At 42.2% G+C, this 23,614-nt stretch overlaps 2 protein-coding genes across 4 annotated transcripts in view; one reads left to right on the forward strand and one right to left on the reverse strand.

Moving 5' to 3' along the window:
• The first annotated feature begins 594 nt into the window (after positions 1-594).
• CAMK1G (calcium/calmodulin dependent protein kinase IG) lies at positions 595-19,019 on the forward strand. Its single transcript, XM_060277485.1, has 12 exons — positions 595-680; positions 2,423-2,551; positions 4,167-4,241; positions 6,265-6,403; positions 6,798-6,921; positions 8,087-8,162; positions 9,555-9,667; positions 11,226-11,304; positions 12,846-12,933; positions 13,713-14,137; positions 16,616-16,748; positions 18,094-19,019. The coding sequence occupies exons 1-11, from the start codon at positions 595-597 to the stop codon at positions 16,704-16,706; spliced, it is 1,425 nt and encodes a 474-aa protein (XP_060133468.1). The 3' UTR covers positions 16,707-16,748; positions 18,094-19,019.
• Positions 19,020-19,162: 143 nt separating this feature from the next.
• LAMB3 (laminin subunit beta 3) overlaps positions 19,163-23,614 on the reverse strand; it is a 122,900-nt gene continuing 118,448 nt past the window's right edge. For all 3 annotated transcript variants that reach the window (XM_035122653.2, XM_035122655.2, XM_035122656.2), the window contains 4 exons: positions 22,975-23,116; positions 21,928-22,104; positions 21,129-21,282; positions 19,163-19,511 (listed from right to left, as the gene is read on the reverse strand). In XM_035122653.2, the coding sequence (XP_034978544.2) occupies positions 19,372-19,511; positions 21,129-21,282; positions 21,928-22,104; positions 22,975-23,116 (613 nt within the window). In that variant the 3' untranslated portion in view covers positions 19,163-19,371. The remainder of the gene's footprint in view (positions 19,512-21,128; positions 21,283-21,927; positions 22,105-22,974; positions 23,117-23,614) is intronic.

Consider the following 23,614-nt stretch of genomic DNA (forward strand, 5'->3'; position numbering starts at 1 on the left):
AGACTGTCCCTATCACCACCTTTTTACATAACCTGGTTAATGATATTCTTATTGCTCTTATGTATCTCCTCCAGGGCCCTTTGGGCCAAAGAGCAGAGTAAAAAAGTTTAGCACCTGAGGAGTTCAAGATGTCTCATGAAAGGGCCTATAGGCAGGATCTGTTTGGTAGTAAAAGCAATGTTAAGTATGTGCGTATGAGAAAGTATGTGTATTTGCTTTCAGGGAGACACAGAGGGACTACAAAGAAGGTACTGCAAACATACAAAAAAACATGTTCAGTGTTGTTTTTAAGGTCTCTAGCTTATTTAAACTTCAATTATTTTTGCATCGTTGCAGCATCTAGATGAGGTAAATAGGCAGGTGGGCGTACTGAATGGAAAATGAAGCTGAAGGATAAAGAATATGGCATTTTATAACCAGATGGCTTTGAATTATGTTTCTCTTTGAAAATGACACTAAGGTCTGTGAATGGGGGAAGAGAAACCACAAACATTGCAAACAGTTAACCATCGATGTAACATTAAAAATGCTTTGGAGAAACCACTGGCTTTGTCTCCCAGAGAACATTAGGGATCCATTCCCAATAAACGCACCATGCGCATTGTAGAATACATTTCCTCATGGCTGAAATACAGCTCTGGGAGAACCTTGCTTCAGAAGTGTGAAGCTCCTGTGGAGATGTCAGTAGAGTAGCCATTACCAGCTGCAAGGGCTGCTCAGGTGGTGACAATTAATCACTATTGACCTGTAAAATAGACAGCACTATCTCGGCTGCCCATGTGTTTAGCTGCCTGCAAAAAAAAAAGCCTTTAATAAGATTGCCAGCTTTAAAAAAGTTAAAAATACACTTCCTGCCATAGACCTGAGAGCTGCGATGGGTGTTCATTTATCAGGTCTTAATTAAGCCTAGCTAGTGGGCTGATCAAGAACAGGACAACTAAGGTCAGAGGCCAAAAAAGAAAGTTTCTGCTGTGGCTGAATTAACTGGTCATTTCCCACCCATTGTTTGACTGCAGGATTTTGATAAACCTGCTGGTGCATGATCCTTATAGGTGAGCAGCTTGGCATACACTATATAAAATAACACAAGCGGAAATACAAACTGCACCATCCTAGAGCTTAATCCAGCCATGACAAGGAGTTTTCAACATGGGCTCTGTCCCGGGGCGCCAACTCTTGCATCTGACATGAGCTAATTTTATGCAAATCTGTGGCCTCTCCTGTCATATTTATTACTGTTGAATTTACCACATTTATTCATTTATTTATTAAATGTAGATGTCGCCCTTCATCCAAAGATCATAGGGTATTTTATTCTGAGATTCTTTGAAGAGCAGGCCATGTCAGAAGACATGCAAGAGAGGCTAGATGGGTGTGATGCTTCTAGTGTTGCAGGGGGCAGGAGGAGAGAGAGAGAGAGAGAGAGAGAGGACATCTCTTGAATTCTGCCATCCCAGCCTCTGTGTGGTAAAGCTGCCTTTGAATTTGGGGGACCCTTCTGGCAATGAGCATGCTCGTTCGTGTGTGAAGCCAAGCAGATTCTGTCATTATTCCTTCAGCACAGCCTGACCACTAATGCAAAGATGTCCAGAGAAAAACAGTTCCTACCATTTCCCAAGCCTTTATCTACAACAATGGAGGTGTGCTGTACTGAAATGCCTGACCAAAAGTGTGATGTGCTGGAATCAACCGGAAGGCTGTTTATGAATGCCCATCCCATTCTAGTCCTATAGTCACTTTCTGAATCCATGGAGTGGGAAACAGCAGGGGAAAGCAAAGGGCCAAGACACCAGTGGTTGGATGTGTATTAGATCTGCCTTGGTAGTTCAGTCTGTAGAGCATAAGACTCTTAATCTCAGGGTGGTGGGTTTGAGGCCCACATTGGGCAAAAGATTCCTTCATTGCAGGGGGTTGGGCTAGATGACTCTCACAGTCCCTTCCAACTCTACAATTCTATGATTCTAGATATGCAGCCAACCCCTCTTTCCCCCTCATTGAAAACTGCCATGCTGATGCCATCTTCAAACATATCAATCCAAGTCTTCATTCTAGGTTTATACATTGCATTGATGCATTATCAAGAAGTTTTTTTGTTTTTTTAATCTTTGCAGCTGTTGTATTTCAGCCCTCATAAATACCATCACTCTACACTGCTGTTTTCTCTCTACATTTCCTATGCAATCACTCGATAGAGAACTTCAAATCCCACTGTGTATTTATGCAATTAATATACTTGAGTTTGCAGCCAACCTCCCAGGTCTAATTACTAATGTCATCTGCATATGAAAGGAGTGTTGATTTATTACCATTTTCCTTGCTGGCTATTGGTGTGACAGTGTTTTCTGTATGTGTTCTGTGATAGAAGTTAAACCATGCCTCGGAAATCCATTTGCCTACCTTTCAATCTTTGCTTTCCTCACAGAGGTGCTTTTTCAGAAGTTTTCCTGGTGAAGCACCGAACGACCGGCAAGCTTTATGCCTTGAAATGCATTAAAAAGTCGCCTGTCACCCGGGACAGCAGCCTAGATAATGAAATAGCTGTGCTGAAGAAGTAAGTATAGTTGGGGCACCAAAACAAGGCCAGGTGCTGCTTCCAGAGCCCCTCAAAAAGGCTACTAGATATGTATATATGAAACACTAAAGGGCATCAACCAAAAACATGCCCCATGCGGGACAGAAGAAGTCATAGCTGAAACAGCAAAGTTCCGTATTTGATTTAATGCACTAAAGAAAGAAATGCTTTAAATATGTTTTCTGATCTGTTCTTGCAATCCAGGAACCAACAGAATATAACAGCTAAAAATTTAATCAGCCTTTAGATGGCATGTGTTAGCTTATTGGCATGGTTTTCAAAGTGGGCGACAAGCTTTTGTGAGGGCTTAGCAACACCCTAGACTTGTTGTGATTCATAAATGGAATAATTAAACATCTCTGAGTGATTTTGCAATACAATTCAAACCACACACAAAACAATACCATGTATGAAAACCCAGCCCTACAGGCAGGGTATAAGAAAGTAATTTTGCATGCATGCAGATACCAACTGGGGTAGAGGATAGGATCCACTTTGAAGGCTTTCTGAAAGAGAAAAATCTTCAACATCCAGCTACAAGGCAATAAAGACAGCATCAGATATGTTCCAAAGAGTATGTGCCACCACACTAAAGACCTGTTTTTAGCATCATGCAAAATGGACTTCCTGGTGATGTTTTGCAAATGAGGGTGATGGACCATGATAGCTAAATAAAAACGCCATGTTCAGAGGCAATGTTCCTTGAATTATTATATAGCATAGTCAACCAATGGGAGATGGTTCTTTCTTTCATGCCACTCATTCCCATTGTTCATCCAAAAGGGTGGATTAGCTCAACCTTCATTCTGACCCCTCAAATAAATATTTGCACTATTAAGAAGGCGTGGTAAAACTTAGAGAGGAAGGGGGGAAATATAAGAGCTGTTTCTAGGGAATTCAACCGTTAGTTGCATCATTAATGAGGTAAGTGTAAGGAGGTTCTTATTTGAATGATTATTTTTATTGAGTGGAATCTAGCATTTGCAAGTGGACTTTCTCCATCCTCTCCTTCCTCAGCTTTCCTCTGTTCTGGAGGTTCCTCCAACCTTCCAAAGTAGATTTTAAGGGCATGTGGAAGGGTTATGGGGCACAGGAGAGGGTAGTGAAGGCCAGTTACACAATCATTTGATGTAACCCATTATTTTTTGTGATGGTGATTATTGTTTTGTACACTTGAAAGGGCAATTCTGCCCTAAGAAGCAGTATATAAATTAGGTAATAAATAAAAATGGAGGTATGCTTCCCAAAGACTGAGTGTACATAGCAAAACAGGCTTCAGAAACAGTGTGGTTTCTAAACAGATAAACTCTTTCTGTGATTTCCCTTTTCCTTACGAATGTACTGCGGGGGCGTTTTGGTTATAGGTGGGAAGAAAATTCTCTTGCTCTTAGAGGTTCAAACAATTTTTTTGTTGTTGTTCCTTGAACAGAAGAGACTCACAGTGCTTACAAAAAGGATGCTTCCCACTTTCCTGTGTAGATCGAAATAAGTACATTGAAGTAATGGCACTTCATTCTGAATGGGAGGAATTGCTTTTAGTTTGACATTTTCTGACACCTGCTACGTTGTGAAACATTTCTATCTTTGGTTGCAGAATAAAGCATGACAACATAGTGACTCTGGAGGACATTTATGAGAGTACGACCCACTATTATCTGGTCATGCAGCTGTAAGTAGAGAAATGTCAGTGAGTTGTTGTGCTGTAAGATCTGCATCTTACCGCATTTTGTTTAAGGCTTTCTCTGAAATGTGACAGTCAATTTATGGAATATTAGTTGGGCAACTGTAGAAATGGTTTCACGGTTTTTATATTTTGAGTTTTGTATTTTCTCTTATTGCACACTGCTTCAGTAGCTTCTGGCTATGAAGTGACAACATGAATGAGGTCCCTCATACACATCTTTGCCATGAAATCCACACAATATCCCAGAATTGCAGGTGGTACAATTGTGAGCCTCGTTTTGATAAACCCACCCATAAGTTCATTTCTCCCCCTCCATTAATAACAGCTTGATAAGGAGATATTCAGAGCAGGAAAAAGAAAATTGTAGGTGGGATTGAGGGAGGGGTCTAGAACAGAAGGGAGAAGAGCACTTTTTAAAAGCTATTCAGGTTTAAAGCGATTGATCCCAGTGACATTAAAATCCATGTGCAGGCCACTTTTCACCTTTATTCCACTTGAAGTGTTTTGGTCAATGGGTTGTGGGAGTGTCTTCTTCAGTACAAGTGACCCATCCCTAGTGGACAGTAGAATTCTAAAGAAAATCTTCAGATTCTACCTTACCCCCATTTTTTTTAAAGGCAAGTAAGGATTGTAGCCAACAAAGTCATTCCATTAACAAAAGTTCTTCCATTTGCACAATGGAATTTCCCCTCTGTCTCCTTCCGCTGCAGTTCCCCCAAATTTGTTCTGGAGTAGATTTTTGTGGGGCATGGGGAGAGGGAGAGAAACTGCAAGCAGAAGTCCTTGTGCACATGGAATGATTTGGTTGCATGCAACCCTGCGGGATTAAGAGAGAGATTTCTGATTTGATTTTGTACTGTGACGATTAAAAAAGGAAAATAGGTTAGTGTGTCAGCAATCAGGTTCCAAATGTCTTGCTGGATTAAAGGTTGATTATTCTAATGAAGGTACTTTGTGACAATTAAGTACTAGTAAATCAGATTGCTTCACTGAAGGCTTGAAAGAGATTTGTGAGCGAAGTTGGTGGTGGTGGTTGTTTGTTGTTGTTACTACTTTCTTATAACCTGGCTGTATGACTGGGTTGCGCCAGCTAGTTTGTGCAGCTTCCAACAAAACTACAGAGGAAAAGGTTGGGGGACATCAAGTATTAAAAGCATTAAATGAAAACTGATCCTTTTTCTTCAAAGAAAACATGGCAGAAAAATGCATGGTCTAAGTTCACTATGTTAGTACATCAAGTTTTACTTACTACTGACTCGGTTTTTATTTACAAACCAAATCAAGACCTAGGAAATGGGAGGCAGAACTTCCATTATCTAGCTCAGGCATCCCCAAACTGCGGCCCTCCAGATGTTTTGGCCTACAACTCCCATGATCCCTAGCTAAGAGGACCAGTGGTCAGGGATGATGGGAATTGTAGTCCAAAACATCTGGAGGGCCGAAGTTTGGGGATGCCCAATCTAGCTGCATTTTCAAGTTTCTTAAACATAGGCTAATCAGTGAAAAATGCAACAGAAATGGGAAATCTGAGAAGGAAGTGGAACCAAAGGCAATTGCATAGTAGAAATAGATATTTAGTGACTCAAAACATTTTAGGTATGTTTTTGCTCCAAAGAACCATGGGAACTGTAGTTTACCCTCACAGAGCTACAATTCGCAGCACCATTAATAGAATACAGTCTGTTCTTTGGGGGTGGAGAGATGTACTTTAAAAATACGGTGTGGATGTGACCAATTTTTCACCATTTAGATATGTTGCTTCTCCTTTTCTTATGTAGCACATCTAAATGTTGAATCTTGCTTCTATGAATTTTCCTGAAGAAGCACCAGTCACGTCCAAAACTCTTTTGCTACCCCACTGATTTTGCTTCTAAGCTATTCAGTGGCACTGTGTGCTGAACTTGAAAGTAGAATTTAAACGGTACAGCCTGAATATGTGATCAGACCAAATGTGCATGCAGTTCAGTAAGAGCAGCTTTATGATTCTTCTAATTATCTTCCTCCACAGTGTGTCTGGAGGAGAATTATTTGACCGTATTTTGGAACGAGGTGTTTACACTGAAAAGGATGCAAGCATTGTAATTCAACAAGTCCTGGGAGCTGTGCATTATCTTCATGAGAATGGGATAGTCCACCGAGATCTGAAGGTAAACTCCTTGAGATATTCTTTGTCTACAGTACATTGACTGGCAGTGTCATGCATATATAATCCTTACTACAGTATTTTTGCTTCAACATCACCAAATGATGCTCAAGGCAGCTAACAAATTAAAGCACAAAACACAAAAGCAGGTAGGGTTGTTGTTGTTTTTAATAAAAAGCAGTCCCAAGCCCCAAATTGCATATTTACAGTCAGTTGCCATACTGTCATCTAATAAGGCTAAAGGTCTTTTTGAGTAATAATGTCTTTCCCAGAAGAAGATAAGCAGAGACTAGACAGGCTTCCATTAACAGGGAGTTCCAGAACTTGGGAGCAACCACTGAAGAAACCCTTTCTTTAGACATCTTACTTTACTTTATACTCTCAACCATTATTCCTAGCCTGAAAACCTGCTCTACCTAACTCCCGAGGAGGACTCCAAAATCATGATCACAGACTTTGGTTTGTCTAAAATGGAGCAGAATGGCATCATGTCTACAGCGTGTGGGACTCCAGGATATGTTGGTAAGCAAGTATGTTTGCTACCTATCGTTGAAGTCGTCATGCATGACAACAGTGTATTCACTTCCTGCCAGCAAATTTATTTACTTAAGTGTGGTGAACATAAATATATTGTCTAACCACTTTTATATTACTTCCTTTTCCTTTGTGTGTGGCAGTTATTCAAAACGAAAATTGGTATCTCAACCTGCAGGTTGCTGACTAAATCTTGAAATTAGAATGTATTGATGCATACGCAACATCTTGATCTCCAACCCATTGCTCCTGTGTGTATGTTATCTGAATGCTGTTTGAAGCCTCGAGGGCATTTTCCATGTGATTGGGAAGCCTTTGGAAGATCAGTCACATGCAGCCTTCTTTTCTACAGTTTTACCTATACTAGAGTCACTTCAAAATTGAACGTTATGTTTATTGAACATTCGTCCTGATCTGTTTGCACAAAGTTCATAGGCGGTTCTACAACATCAGCTGCTTATTGGTTTGCTGGTAGAGAGGTTATTTAATGTTGCATCAATGAAATTTCATTCCATACGTTCCACTCCATTATCCTGTTGATTTTCTTACTGTAAAAAGTCCATATAAAATAATAAAATAAAATAAAATAAAAAAGAGAAAGAAATGGAACTGCAGAGGAGCTCCAATTAGTCTTAAATTTGCCAGTATATCAGTGAATCCCACCCACAAAATAGTAACAGTCTTGAAGACTCTTTCAGACATACTCAGTGCCTAGACACTGAGCATAGGTAATCTAGCTCCACGTGTTTAGTTCATTACTGATTTCAGCGGAATTTTGTTTAGACTTAACATTCATAGAACTGCAGCCTTATTCTGTTGGCAGCTTGGAGATACACTGCTTAAAGTTACTGTCTCGCTCCTGAGCCAAATGTAATTTCAGGGGATTCGAGGCTGCCCTATATTCTACACATAGTTTAAGATGTGTTTCAGATGCACTATAATTTCCTCCTCAGACTTTCTAACTTGCGTCATCACCTGCTTCAGGTGTTGGATTTTTCCATTCTACTCTGCATCATTGAAAGGGATTCTTGTGCTGATTAGAGGAATGTTAGCTTTCAAAGTTAAATTGCTCATTTTATTGCTAACCTGACTTTCTGGTTTCTCTAATCTGATTTTATAGCCACAACCTGACTTTCCTTTTGATTTTCTGCAGCTCCCGAGGTGCTAGAACAAAAGCCATATAGCAAAGCTGTTGATTGCTGGTCCATCGGAGTCATTACCTACATCCTGTAAGTGACATTCCCCAATAGTCTTGACCCCAATGAGTTTGCAAATGCCCACCACAGTTTTTATCCCACAAGATGTTTTCTTGGCTGACAGAGACACAGAGAAAAGTATAAGCAAGCATCTGTGATCCATTGATGACCCGAATGAAAAGAAGAATCAACCCACTTTCCATTTTAAAATACTCTGTTCAGTAACCTAGTGTGCTCTAGTACTCACCATAAGCAGATATACAGCTTTACAAGCGAACACTCAGGTTTACATCCTTATTAAGGTTTTTTTAAAAAAAATCTGCTTTCTTTCTTACTGTGTGCATTCAATGCATTCAAGGCAATTTTATAATTTAGAACACTAAAACAATAAAATGGCACCACCATGGAATTCTTCTGTTCTACCTTTACTTTTTCTCTGCTCTCTTCCATCATGACTGTCTGTGCTTGATCTCCAAAAGACCTTGGCTGAGAAGCTTACAAGCTAAAATGCTGTAAAGCAGGGACCCCCAACCTTTTGGGCCCAGGGGGGGGGGGGCAAAGAAATGGTTATGTGCACCACAAAATATACATTTCACAGAAGAAAAATGGCCAATGCTCAGAACTCCCCAACAACACTCCCCCCCAAAAAAGGCAAGATGCTCATGCCCTAAATAAATAAAGCACAGACAAAAAAAGAGCAGGCAACCACCTCCCACAACGAAAAAGAAGAAGGCTAAGCCCCTAGCCATAATTGCTATGATCTTCCTCCATAGTTTGAGGCAGCCATGCTTCTGAATACCAGTTGCTGGAAACCACAGAAGGGGAGAGTGGTCTCATGCTTGAATCCTGCTTACTGGTTTCCCACAGGCATCTGGTTGGCAACTGTGAGAATAGGATGCTGGACTATAGATGGGTCATTGGCCTAATCTAGCAGGTACTACTACTACTACTAATAATAATAATAATAATGGTGTCCACAGCCACTGCACTGGGGTGGTAAGTGATCTGGATTGAGGTTGTGGCCCGGTGGAGAGAAGCTGTAACCCTTTGCCCCTATCATGGTCCTGATCGAAATCGTATCCTCCCCCAGCACCTGCTATACATAACAGAAGGAAATCCCCCATGGGCGCCACATGACAATGTATGTTCCCTACTAATCTTTTCAATGATTGTTTATATTTTTTCATTAAAATCTGACTCTGACTCTTCTCTGGAGCCTCCCTCCAGAGAAGACACACCTGCTATAAAGGGACCACAGGTAAGGGCTCCTGACAATCAGTTCATAAAATGAAGCTGCTGAACCTCTTTTGTGTTGTTGTTCTTCTTCATCATCCCTCCTTCCTTGAATATACATTAAAGGTCAGCCATGGGTACAATAGCAGCATCTAATCCAGGTGGCCTTTCTCCTTTTCCAATCCCCTTTAGCCTGTGTGGATACCCTCCTTTCTATGAAGAGACAGAGTCCAAACTGTTTGAGAAGATCAGAGAAGGATACTATGAATTTGAGTCTCCATTTTGGGATGATATCTCTGAATCAGGTACATTCCACCCTTAGGAATCTGCTTATGACCGATAGATTCGTGTATATATATATATATATATATATATATATATATATATATATATATATATGTAAAAATTGCCGGTCACTATGTTCTCCGTAACCGCTTGACCGATCGTCCTGAAATTTTGACACAGCGATCCAGGCCACTCCCCGAGGGTTGTAGGGGACATGAAAAACCTGGCCAAGAGTTCAGCCTGGGATGGACCTGTTGCCCTCCAGATGTTAAATTCCAACTCCTATCAGCCAACATGGCCAATAGTTGGAGTGGGGATGAGAATTGTAGTTCAGCGTTTTCAGGACCACACATTTTCCACTCTTGTTGTAGATCAGGGATGGGAACAACTAGCTCATGGGCAAATTTAGGCTCTCCAGGCTAGCCAGCTTGGCCTGTGCAGCCATTTTTGGACAGCCCCCTCCACTTGTCACTCACTTGGCATCATGCAACAGCAGGTGCAGAGCAGGTAAAGCCATAGCCGCCAACACATTATTGGGAGCACCTGTGCAACAGAGCTTGCATTTGATGCCATCTAAATTTGTTGCTGAATGCAAGCCCCACTGGGAGTCAAGGAGCAGGGCTTGGCTTGTATTTGTAGCCAAACAGTGTCAAAAACAAGACCTACTGCTGAAGAACAATTGGGAGCACATGGTTTAGGTTGCACTTCCAATTGTTCCTTTGTACTTGATGCTTTTTAAATTCAGTACCAAATGCAATGCCTGTCGTCTTCTGGTGGGCTCACATCCACCTGATATTATATGACCCCACATTGGAGAAGTGGCCAGTTTTTGATCTGGCACACCAGATCAAATACACTCCTCCTATGTTAATCTAATTGAAAAATAGTAGGCTAGGAAGAAGACTTTAAAAATATTTCCTCAGGATACAGCTGGTCACAATTCCAGGATATGGAGTTCAGCATTTCCTCAGGAGGACTGCCTATAGAATAGTTCACCAAGAACATATGCATTTTGGCTGCTATAACCTGTAATTTAGCGGAAGGACCATAATTCAGTGTTTCATAAGTTGAATGTCCCACATTCAACCCCTGCCATCTCCAGTTAGAAGGACCTCCAGAAACAGGGTTCAGAAACATCCTGGAAGGGTTCTGACAACCACAGCAAACCAGCATTGTACTGTAGTTTGATCGATATAAGCAGTGCTATTTTTCGGGGGGGGGAACTCGGGGGGACGCATACCCCTAAACATTTTGTGAATCTTTGTACCTTTGTCCATTTACTGTATTTATTTTTCCTGATCTGAACTATAAAATGGCGGTTTTCTTGAGTCAAAATGAGAGTACCCCTAAGCACTGGATATAAAGGAGCTTCATAGATATTCATAGAAAATACTTTACCACGTGTAAGGAATTTGTCAACTGAATTGGCATTCCATCCAACACAGGTCTTGTATTTGGTTACAAACCAAATGAACCATGAAACATGTGGCAAACCCTGAAACAATGAGCTCTGTGGTGCTTTGTTTTGCTTTCCTGTGTTTGTGCTGAACCCTGCCTCTCCTCATTCCTTCCAAACAGCCAAGGATTTCATCTGTCACTTACTGGAGAAGGATCCAAATGAGAGGTTTACCTGTGAGAAAGCCCTCAGGCACCCCTGGTAAGATCAGTGCTGCTAGTAGAATAAAAGCATGCAACACCATATCACAGAGAAATTGTAGTGGTCATGGCTCATAAGACAGAATTACCTTCTATGAGATCTCAGTTTGCCTGAAAATGTGAATAGGGAATTGTTTTTATTTGTTAAGAATGCATATGCTGTACCTTGGGAATTGTAGTATGTGCTGTAAAGTGAGAACTGGAGCGGATTCTTACTGCCTTACTAAACTTCAGTTCTGAGGATTCTGATAATTGAAATAGTATAAAACTGGTGTAAGCTTTTAGTGTAGATTGCTGAGGTTGTTACAGCGAGCCTTCTCAAGCAAGGGAGCAATTGAGCTGAGCTTCACGGGGGCAGACATGCTTGTGATGTGTTCTAAGTTCTCCCCCGGGTGACCATTAAAGCAAGGAGATCCTTCAAAAAGCTAAGAATTACTCCATCAGCCCTGTGTACCAAACAACATATGGAGCAGCCTTGTTTGTTTAAAAACATTTACAAACAGCTTAATATTTCAAAAACCTCTAAGCAGTATACAATGTTTGATATGGCCAATATAATTTGCACAAGAATGCAACCTATAAAAGCATGAAAACAACAACAAATGAAACAATAATTCAAGGAAATATAATGAGTGGCTTCCTGCTCAAACCAAGTCCTTTGAGAGGGGCATGTTCACACAAACTAAGGTATGTTGGTTGCACCTCCCCAAGTAACTGCTTGCAGCCTCCAAAAATATTGTTCAATGTTTGTTTGTCAAAAACTGAAAAAGAATTATATGATTTTATGGTTCCATAGTTCAGTAGATCCACAGATCTACAGTTTCATTGAAGCAGCCCCAGTCATTCCCTGTTCTAGTTCCTATAAGTTAGATCAGGGCAGTCCAATGTGTGACTCAACGGTAACATGTGGCCCTTGAGGCCTTTTTTTGGTGGCCCTCAGCAACATTTGATGCCCCCAGTCTAGCCCTCATGCTGCCTTCCCAAAGCCTGGTAAGGGGGGCACTGGGCTTTGGGAAGGAGGTGTGAAGGCTCTGACAGGGTCATAGAGTCCTCCTTCCCAATTCCAGCTTTGGGAAGGAGGTAGGAGGGCTCTTGAACCCTGCCTGAACTTCTCGCCTCCTTCCCAAAGCTCAGTGCCTCACTTAGTCACCTTCAGGAAGGCAATTCAAGGGCTGTGGTGAGGGCATGTCAAATTTTGGCCTCTCCCCCCCCCCCCCCGGTGCAACAAGGCCTGTGGGTTCCATGTCAAAGTACTATTGTGGCCCATTTGGTATGAAAAGGTGGGTCGGCTTGAATTAGATCTACCATTTGTCATGGATGTTCACTGTGAGGACAGCCGGGGAGGGGGAGAGGGCATCCTCCTCTGCCCATGCTCAAACATTGAAGAATTTGTTTATATTGTGCTCTATTGCCTTTTCCCTTTTGGGTTTAATTACTACTGATTGAACATACAAAGGCATGAGCTAACTGTTGCAAGAATGCAAAATGCCTCACAAACACCATCTGCCTTTCTGCCTGTTATTCCTCTCCCTCTGTCTGCAGGATTAATGGAAACACAGCTCTCCACCGTGACATATATCCCTCTGTCAGTGCACAGATCCAGAAAAATTTTGCTAAGAGCAGGTGGAAGGTAAGTTGCTTGGTGCTGCTATCCAAGCATATTATGATACCCAAGGACATTCAGCTCAGTGTCTAGCAATGAACAAATACCCCAAAGAACAAAGATTTCCCAGCTAAGACACTCCGCCTGGAAATCCCCTAAGCATTAGTATTGGAATACCAGAAGACTTAATATGGATTTGGCCCTGCCATGTTGTACAATGTCCCTCATTAATGGCAGAATTGTCATACCAGAGAAATAAAGGACTGACATTTATTTTTGGAGTTTAACTTTCCCCTGTGTTAGGCCTTTATGGCAGCTGCTCCATATACCAAGTTTAGATTGGTATCCAAAATGCACTTTTCACTTCTGAGCATGTCTGCATAGGATTGCATTGCCCTTGTGCAAAGTGGTTTGTAACCTTTACCTTTTATTTATTTCATCTATTTAACACAGTTGATAAAACATTTGGTCATTACAAACCTTTGAGCACTTTTGCAATAAACATGAGTGGCAGACCCTATATCCAGTCTTTCTTTGTTGGCTGGAGCTGATGGCAATTGTAGCCCAGACATCTGGAGGGCACTGGGTTGGCAAAGGTGCCATATTCAAATAAACATGGTACCTCCTGGTTTTCTTGTTACTTCTGCCTGTACTTGAGGGAATGGGGCAGGGAGAGTAGGAACCTGATGTCTGCTTCCAATGTCACTCCAGAAAGAATTCCAAGAGCAAAGTAGCATCTGAACAGACTTAATGTTCAGTAGTCCGATGGGCTCTCTTACAAAACTTGCTATCTTCTTCTTTGCTAGCAAGCCTTCAATGCTGCAGCTGTCGTACACCACATGAAGAAGCTCCATATGAACTGCCACCACCCAGATACCAAAACCAAAAGCAGTCTCCCGCTCATAGAAGTGCAAAATGCATCAAGACCCAACACTCCATCAGTCACCAGCCACGAAGAACCAAATCGAGAGGCCAAGATGCTGGTCCCTGTGCTATCGTGCCAGAACACTCTGGAGCTTTCTAATCAACAAAGCAAGATGGCAGACAGCAAGTGTTTGGATCACCCGGCTACCACACCCCTCCCTATCACTCCCAGCACAGCCACAGAAGACCACCAGAGCCCTCCAAACGGACCTTCATTTAGCTGCAACACAGCATGTGGAACACATGAGAAAGTGAAGACGGCTTTTTGCTCAGAGTCAGCGCTCCTCAAAAGAGGTGCCAAACCCCAGTAAGTGTCCATTCCACCACATGGAATTGTTGAACAGGAGGCCCTAATTGTCAGTGAGGGTGCAATCCTATGGTTCCTGGGAGGGCATGCCAGGGGTCATGGATTAGATCAGGTATAACTTACTCAGTGTTGGAGACCTCTAACACAGGAAAAGGAGATCTCATGTTAGATCCTCCCTTTTTCACTACTGGTGCCTCCAAACACCAGAGCTCCTGACTCAGCACGGCCACAATGGAGGAACATGCCAGGAAGGGGTTTGGACCCAAAGGCTCCTGAACTGCTCCAGTTCTCTGGTGCATCCTCTATCTGGGGAATAATTTAGTTATGCTCCTGAATGTGAGTACATCTCTCCCTCCATTTCCTGCCCCATTGTTTCCAGTGGGAGGAAAAATGTTAAGCCAAAAGGGGGGGGGGGATATGGGAATGTAGAGCTTTCCTCCACTCTTATGTCTGCTGTGGGCAAGCTGTGTGAGAGATGCTGCTTTTATTCATTTTTCAAAGGCTTAGCTCTTGCACTACAAGGGCACCCAATGCAGCTTACAATGCAAATATAAAAATGAACACTATATTAAAGCCAACTGTACAAAAAGAAGCATAAAAACAGTTTCAAAAGTCAGGAACAATTTTTACAAAGCAGCAAAGTAATATAATAATAATTAGTAAAGTCGTAGTAACAGGGGTACCATAAAGTACCTAATAAAAATCACCATCACACTCTTGACCCACCCCCTTTATGCAGGCTATAAAGGGTTTCTCCTAAAACTTGAAGGGAGATAGCTGGATGAGATATTTTGGAAAGAAGTGTCACAGAAAGACCATTGCAAGAGTTTCCCCCCATTCTTTCTAATGGCCAGCTTTGCTGGTGGCCCCATTTGTTTAATCCATAATGGTAGGATTGAAATCATGTGAACCTTGGAGAGACTTTTTGAGAACTTTAATAAAGTCAGAAGCCTGCATATTGTGGGTAATTCTGCCCAGTAGGGTTTTGTAGGGTGGGGTCAGGGCTTGAACATCTAATGTCCATTCAGTATGCATTATACCTCTGTGCTAAATGTGCTCAACCATTTCTGCCTTCCCTGATACATTGTGTGAACCTTTCCATTATGCTGGAGATGGGTTGTGATTGGTGAACTAGTTCAGGACAGCTGGATACAGTAGGGGAGAGACTTGCTTTGTCCATTGCATTTTTGCCACCAGGTCCCAAATGAGATGCTGGCATGTGCTCCCACAGAGCAACAATTGTACCTCTAACCATTTTTGCTTTATCTGCTTGGGCGTATCTTGAGATTTATTGCAAAACTCGTGGATTCTGATTCAAAGGAAAATATAAAAAGGCAATTTCCCTTGCCTTGAAAATTTCCTGAGGGTGTAATATCAGGCTTGAAGTAATTTGCTTTCACACACAGAACCCCACAAAAATATTCGCTTTTGTTAGGAGACCATGCTGGAAATGATTTCCTTTGCTATGTGTTGACAAAACCAGAATGCACTGATGGCTTTAAAAAGTAGAGTGCTGTGATTTGGTGTCATCAAATCATGAAAACCCACCAGATTTACTGTGACTCCTAAAAGTATGACAGCTTTAAGAAGCTTAAATTAGTTTGTTCTCAGATTACTCTATAAGGTAGATATAAAGCCCATAATGACAGGAATGTTCACATTAAATTTATCCATATTTTATCCCAGATTAACAACACTCCCACATAGAACAAGCAGTGCATGAGATATTCAAATGTACTTTATGGTCTTGCATGCAAACCCAGCCTTATAAGTACTTCATTTTTCAAATTAGGCTTTTTTTTAAAAAAAAAAACCACTTACAGTACTTTTGAAATGTTAAAAGGTTTTTATCCAACTAAGTTTTCCTTGAAGTAGACCCATTGAAATTAGTTGACCTAAATTAGCCTTCTATTAATTTCAGTAGGTCTACTCTGAGTATGATTAACATTGGATACAACCCAAAAAATATCCAAATCTAGCAAGGGAAGTTAATTAGCAGAGGTAGACTTCTGCATCTATGATTTATGTGTATACAGTGAAGCATATGGATGTGTGACTCCATCTGAACTGCAGCACTCATCAAAAGTCCTTTGTACGGGCTGGATAAATCTGTAATTTGGATGTCAGTGTGTTATTGCACTCCACAGGGCCTGTTTTGTATGAAGTGTGTCTGATAGGATTCCCAAATTACTGAAAGTTAAACCATAGACCATTTCCCCAACTGACTGTCAACATGATTCAACCATTTAATCTGCTGTAAGGATTTTATGCTGAAGTGAGTTTCAAAATCATGCAGGGGGGGGAGCAATAGTTTACTTCTAGCACACTTTATTGGTGAATAGATCCGTGAGCCATAAAGCTGCTGGCCTATAGATGAGCTGATTCATATGTAAGTATTTTTAGACAATGTTGCTGCTGTCTTCCACACATATAATTCACTCTCTTGTTTTGTTTTCAATGTTCTCTTCCAAATCTCAGTCATTTCAACTCAGAAGTCCTTGTTCCAGTGAAAGCCAGTAACCACTCCTATTTTGGCACCGGGCAAACTGGAGTTTGTCTGGTGATGTGATTGGAAAATCAGCCATTTGAGTCTTTCTCATACGTTTACCAGGTAAGTGTGTCTAGATTCAGAGGCAGGGCCCTTTCCAGTGGTGAAACCTTGATGATCCAGTGCCAGTTCCATTCTCTCCTGTCCTTGCTTAATGCTTAGGTGAAAGGTGTCTTTGTTTAGCTAGAGAAGTTGGATTAAATGTGCCTGTATACCCAAGCACTGTAGAGGGGAATGCAGATGCCCCCCCCCAATTGTGGCCCACTCTATTCTTTCATGCCTAGCTTGATTACATTGGACAGCCTTTGGAGGGCAGGAGGGTGCACTGCACTAGAAAATGCAGTAGAAAGCTCTTTGGGCACATAATAGTCCACTGGAACCCTAGGGTGCTTGTTGTAGTTTTTCTTTTTGTTTACAAATACACAAGTAGGGAGTAAAGGAAAGGAAACAGCAGGCACCTCAGCAAGCCATCAGGCCCACTATCCCACATCAGATCCCCAGAAAAAAAGGCTCTGCTCCCTTGCTCTCTACCTGCTCCAAATTGCTAGCATGTGCACACACCCAGTTGCTTCTCATTCTCCTTAGCTGGAGGGTGTAAACTTACGCTATGCTGATGTGTCTCGTAAGAAATTGCCAGGTACCAAGAGAACATATCCTAGAAATCTCTAACCATAGGAATAGGTCACCATATGTTCCCTGAATGAAAATATCCCCAGTCTGATAAATAACTCTTTAAGTCAAGCTCCCCTATGAGAGTCTGTCCAACTCATAGCTAGGTGTGTGTAAACCCATTGGTGTCATAAAGCTTAAAACAGGGGACCTCAGACCCTGGGGCTGAGTATGGCCTTCTAGGCCTTTCTATGTCACCATTGACTCATGGTGGTCAATGCCTCTTGAGTGCTTTTTCCTGACTGGAATGTGTCCTTGAAATGTGATGATACCTGTGGGTTGCCTGGATGGTGGTTAGAGAGATGGGTGTAGAGAAACCTCTGACTTCTAATGGATGAAGGTGCCTGCCCCATTCACTGCTTGCATGCAGCTCCCAGAGGTTCCCCATGAAGAAATGTGGCCTTTGGGATGAAAAAGATCCCCACACCTTAAAGCATGCTTAACTCTATATTGGATTATGGCCAGTGTGCCTTCTTCTGAGAGATCCTTAATGTTTAATAAGTATATCAACTCTGCCAAGTGGAAAAGCAGTTTGAGAGCCAGCAGTGGTTTTGGTCCTTGGGGGACAAACACTTAGTTTTATTACTGTGTAGTTTTTGCTGAGCCACTATCCTTCATTTCAGCACCCTGTTTCAGTGGGCAGAGCTTTTAAAAACACCAACCACAAGATAAACGATGTAGGACTTCTGAATTTGGGGCAACTATGTTACACGTGAATAATGAGGTTCATCTCTTTCAGAAGGGCTGTTGGATTCATCTCTTCAAAGCCACAAAATCAAACATCAATTGTGCAAGAAGAGGAGCCTGGTCTGAGCTCTGCCAGGCCGAAGTGAGTTCTCAGTTGCCTGTGGCCATTCATTAAAGTGCTGCACATTCATAGGCCTGAGAGCAGTGCTTTTTCAGGGGGTACTCCAGTACCAGCACCTCTTTTTTGTTGTTAAAAAGTATGGCACTTACTGTAACAACTTCATGGTGAGTACCGGCACCTATTTTTCTAGGGGGGGAAAGCACTGGGCCTGAGGATTTCTGTGATGCAATTGACTAGAGGGGTCATTAATACCAACATGAAAACAGTTCTATAAAAGGAAGGCAAGTTTTTGCTAGCCATTTCAGTGTGCTTATTTACATCCTTGCAAAAAGCTATATTTTATGCTGGGGCGGGAAGTAGAGGGCATGTTTGCTTTGTATCTATAGCCTGTAGCTGTCCAGTGGAATAACAGAACACTTGCCAGGAGTTCTTTTGTGCTGAGCCCATGTGGAAAAGGTGATCAAGTCTGAATGCATTCTATTCTGGTTCGCTTTTGTAGCTTTCATTACAGCTGTGGTAGCCAATGATATGCCCTCCAGATGTAGGTGGGCAAAAACTTTCGTATTCCTTGTACATCTTCCGATGGATGCAGAGGGGACAGACATAGCATTCCTATTCCCTTGATGAACCCAACTTCTGCTTCCAAGCCAGTGATTCTACAATATGTACCATGCTTAATAAAGCCGATTGGTTTTTAAGTGCTTGCTGGTTATTGATGGCAAAGGAAGTGATCTGTTAATTCATTCTGGAGGGCGCTCACCTGAACTCCAAGGGCAGATTTTCTTCCTGCCGTCTGCAGAGTGTTATGCTGTCAATAAAGCAGGTGGTGGCTAATAAGACAAGATGTCCTTGTAATAATAAAGTCCAAGATACAGCAGTGTCATTGTTATTGCTGCTCAAAATCACTATTCATGACTGTGTTTCTTCCCTAATTCAAATCCAGCTTCAGTCCCCCTTGTTTCTGTAGTGCAAAAGTTGCAAAATAAACACATGCTCTACATAAAAAGGAACCACCAGCAAGTTTTAATTCAAAACAGGAATTCTAAAGTATAAAAAAGACATTTGGAAGGCAAATAAATTAACCCACTGACTTCTTTAAATGCTAGGGCTCTTTTGGTTCACCGCTAGCTTCTCCTCCTGATAAAAGTGAACAAAGATGGTTTATTTGTAAAGAGGGGGAATGGCATCTGAAAGACAGGAAGGGCTGTGCTAGTCTGTACATGTGGCATAATATTCAACTCGACGACTGATATGATCGCGAATGGCTTCCACCTTTTTTTCCAGGCCTGCCAGCTTGGCTGATTCAAGGAGAAATGCACTGTTGCTATCTTGAAGCTCTGTTTCTATAGCTGTGGGTTGAAAAAGAAATAGGGTACATGCACAGAAAAGCTTTTGTTTCAGCTCCCAGTTCTTCAACATTGTGTATGTGTAGGCTGTTGCTGAGCATCAGCCATGGGTTTCTCATTCATCTGATCAGAGTGAAACTAAGCTGTTATATAATATGCCCCCTGTTGTGGAGTGTGTGTTAATCTCTCAAGGTCACACTTTATCTCTGGAGATCCCTGGCTGACTCCTTGCATCCTACCTTCCCCCTTGCTTGCATTACCAAGCATGGCACAGCTCTTTATGCACAAATTCGGCATTATTTTTAAACTTCCTAATGCAAAGAACAAGCATCAGTCCCAAGAGGAGGAAAGGCATATGCATGCAGAAAGCAGACAGGTTCCAAGGACGGGAAAAGCACCTTCAGCACAAACATATCAATTAAGTGCTGCCACAATTTGATGCAAGCATTCCTGCAAGTTCTGGATAGTAGTACATCTATTGTTTTAGCAGCTGACTTTTGCTTGAGTCTAGATGCCTTGCAGACCACATTTTCTGCCTATCCATAACACCCCCTTAAAACAGCCCCATTGAGCCTGCCTAAAACAGTGGCAGGATCTGAACCACCTTTTTTTTTTAAAAAAAAATTGCTGCTCTGTCACATAGCATCTTGAATCAGTTCCTTCCGATTAGGGGCAAACAAGTTTTGGCATTGACGTCAGCAGACACTGGTAAAATATGCTCTTCGTGTTCTGCATAGGAAATTGCCTGCTGCTCTATTTAGTAATATCAGCACTACTTGCTGCATTTAGCAAACTCTGAGCAGGAGTAACTGCCTGGCAGCAGCCAGCTCCCAAGTCTGTGGCACAGAGAGACACCTTCAATGAAAGCCATTCATTAGCGGCACAGCTTTATCAATGGAAGCAACGCCGACTCCCCTTTCCAGCAGCATCCCTGGCTCTGAGCCAGCCAGTTACTCATGCTCCACCTGCTACAGGGGCCAAGGCATTTAGTCTACACACTGGCTGCTTCCCAAAGCGTGTCGAGCAAAGCCATTAGGTTTGAAAGCTTCAAACCGAAGCGTTCAAATGAAGCATCGGAAAAAATCTGGCACTTGGCTTGGCAACCAGTTAAGATGCAAGCCTGCGAGTGGCTCTATAGGACACTGTGTTTACATGACACCCCCACCCCACCCTTCAGTGGACATAACATCAAAAGAACGAGCGGAAATACACAGGGGTTATTGCAGTAGCCTTTTGTTTCACCTCTCCACAAAACCCTGAAACTGGACAGGCAGAGATTTTGCTACTCCACAAATGCACACAGCCTCCATTTTGGAGAACATGCTCACAAGGCCTTATCGTTTCAGAAGATTCCCATCACCCCTGATTACTGGCCAAGCCAGCTGGATGTCATCAACATCCAAAGGGCCAAAGGTTCCCCATCCCAGATTTGTACCCAAAATGAAACACCTGCAATACTGCTTTTGACTTTAGAGGATTCTACGTATTCTAGAGATAAAATTAATCCAAAGAGAAGCTTTATGACTGACACACTAGTTCTTTACAAATCCCTAATCCTGTGTGGTCAGGCAAGGCAAAGAAAATTACTGTGAGGTCAACGATAAGTCATGCTCTCCTTACCTCCCATTTTGGCCACCATACTCAAGGCTTCTGTGAACAATGTGCTGGCCTCCTTGTGGGCATTTTGGATCCGAGTCCCTTGCTCTCCTAGGTTTGATCCTTGTCCCATCCTCCTCTTAAGTTCTGCATATTTTTGTCTCACCTGTTCAAATCTCTGTGAACAAATTGATGGAACAGGCTAATGTCACACATCTGACGGCTCTATCACGTGGATGCCATAGAACTTCCAATATCCCAACCTCCACTACAATATCCCCCGATGTTCTGGAGCAGATCTGTGGAAGGTGCAGAGGGTGCAAGGAGGAGGAGGGGGGATTCTATTGCTCAAGCATAAATCCTTGCACTAATGGAACAAGTGCATTGGCTATACCCCTGTATAACTAGATCAAAGGATTACAAAAAAAGATGAGCTGAGGCTGACGCATGTGATATGTAAAATGCTCTTTAAACAACCCAGTTCTATGAGTTCCATCAGTCCTCAGTGCTCTGTTGTTTACGACTATAATTGAACCAAATATGGAAAGCTGGACGAGCAAAAGAGAGAAGGTATGTATGATAGAGGCGCTGTATTATAGTGAGGCACCATGCCATTGTCAGGAATAACCACCAAACTGGGAGCAGAATTCAAAGCATCTGCCAAAAGGTATTGGCCAGGGCTGCTTGACTAATATTGCACCCCAGAGCATGCAAACAACTACAGGAAACACAGCAGTATGTTTTCCTTGAATCACAATGTGACAGCTTTAAAATGAAGGGGGGAAGAAACATTGCAGTGTCTGGAAGCTCCCATTTCCCATACCTGCTGAGTGCTCCTCGCTTGCTCACTAGCTTCTCCTGCTTTTTGCTGAGCATCAGCAGCCAACAACAGGTTCTGCTTTGCATTGAGTTGTAGCTGGGCAAGTCTCCCAGTGAAGCCACCCAGCTGACCAGTGATGTCCTGCACATGCTTCTCAGCTGGATTAAGGACAGCCTGGATCTGAGCATCCCAAAAGAGGAAACATTTAGCAATGTAAATTCTTGTCCCTGAAAAAAAATATTAATTCCAAAAACTTTGCTCTACTGGGGAATCTATGGAAAACACTCTAATAGGATGGGGGTCACCAACTTTTTTTGGACCAGCAGGCACACTTCAAATATTGAGACTGCTATAGGTGCTAGTCACAAAATGGTGGTTGTTAGGATATGGCAGAAGACAAAATGGCTGACACAGGGGTATGGCAGCACAAAAAAATGAAGCGAGTCCAGTCATTACTGATTTCTGCCTCCTGCTCCCCCAACAACCTCCTGCTTGCCATAGGAAGTCACCCATGTCCTGCTAATCCCAATGGTGGAGATGGCACAATATTGATTACACAAATACCACACAATGATGCTGTTGCTGTCTAATAAAAATGGAAAAATTCCCCAGTACCGGGGAAAATATATGTGTACAAGAATATATTCTCTTGCACCAAAAAATGCAAAACAGCCAACAACTGCCCGCATGGCAATCCATGTCGCAGGAAATAATCAAGACTTGAAATGGGACTGAGTATTTTTATGTTAACTGTTTAGAGTTAAAATAGTTGACATTACCCGGAGCAGGGAAGGGAAGGGAAGTTATGATGCTCTGAGTCTGAAATCAATCTTTATAATGTTATGCCTTTAAATAGGTAATGTGCTTTATTGTTTCTGTCGGGGAGTGTGTAGGTGTTCCACCTTCACAGAATTTCTTTTTTTTAACGTGAGTCATCGACAGAACAATAACGATGTATTTGGGCTTGGAGGATCACAAGTCCCGCAGGCTTGCTTTAGAGTAAGCCATTCATTTGGGAGCTTCAGAGCCAGACACTCAAGCGTCACTCGCCTCATTAAGGCGGTCTTGGATGAGCCGGAGGGAATAGCCAGAGCCACGGATAGTGTCCTCGGCCTCCTGAAGTGCTGTGTTTGCCTGCTTCAAATTCTCCACCACATCTTCCACATTGGCCCCAATAGCATTTGCCCGGTTCCTAGGAAAATGTTAAATATATATTTATTAAAAAGCACCCCTCTGAATTCCCATCACATATTGCTACATGAAAAATAAGACAGACTGGGGCAGTAAGAAGTGGGAAGCAGCAGAGAGGATGGACTACAACAAGCATTTATAAACAAAGGCTGCATCCACACCATACATGTAAAGCACATTTTACTCTCAAATGGTGGTACCTCGGTTTATGAACACAATTGGTTCCGGAAGTCTGATCATAAACTGAAGCGTTCATAAACTGAAGCGAACTTTCCCATTGAAAGTAATGGAAAGTGAATTAATCCGTTCCAGATGGGTCCGCGGCGTTCGTAAACCGAAAATTCGTAAACCGAGGTGTTCGTAAACAGAGGTTCCACTGTACAAATAATTCAATGCAGCAGAAAATTGAACAAACTTTGTTGCATTACATTCTTCATTAAATTATCTTTCCATCAATATATAATTTTATGGTATTACTCTTAAAAAAAGTGGTGTTATG

This window comes from Zootoca vivipara, chromosome 7 (assembly GCF_963506605.1).
Source record: "Zootoca vivipara chromosome 7, rZooViv1.1, whole genome shotgun sequence".
Lineage (NCBI taxonomy): Eukaryota > Metazoa > Chordata > Lepidosauria > Squamata > Lacertidae > Zootoca > Zootoca vivipara.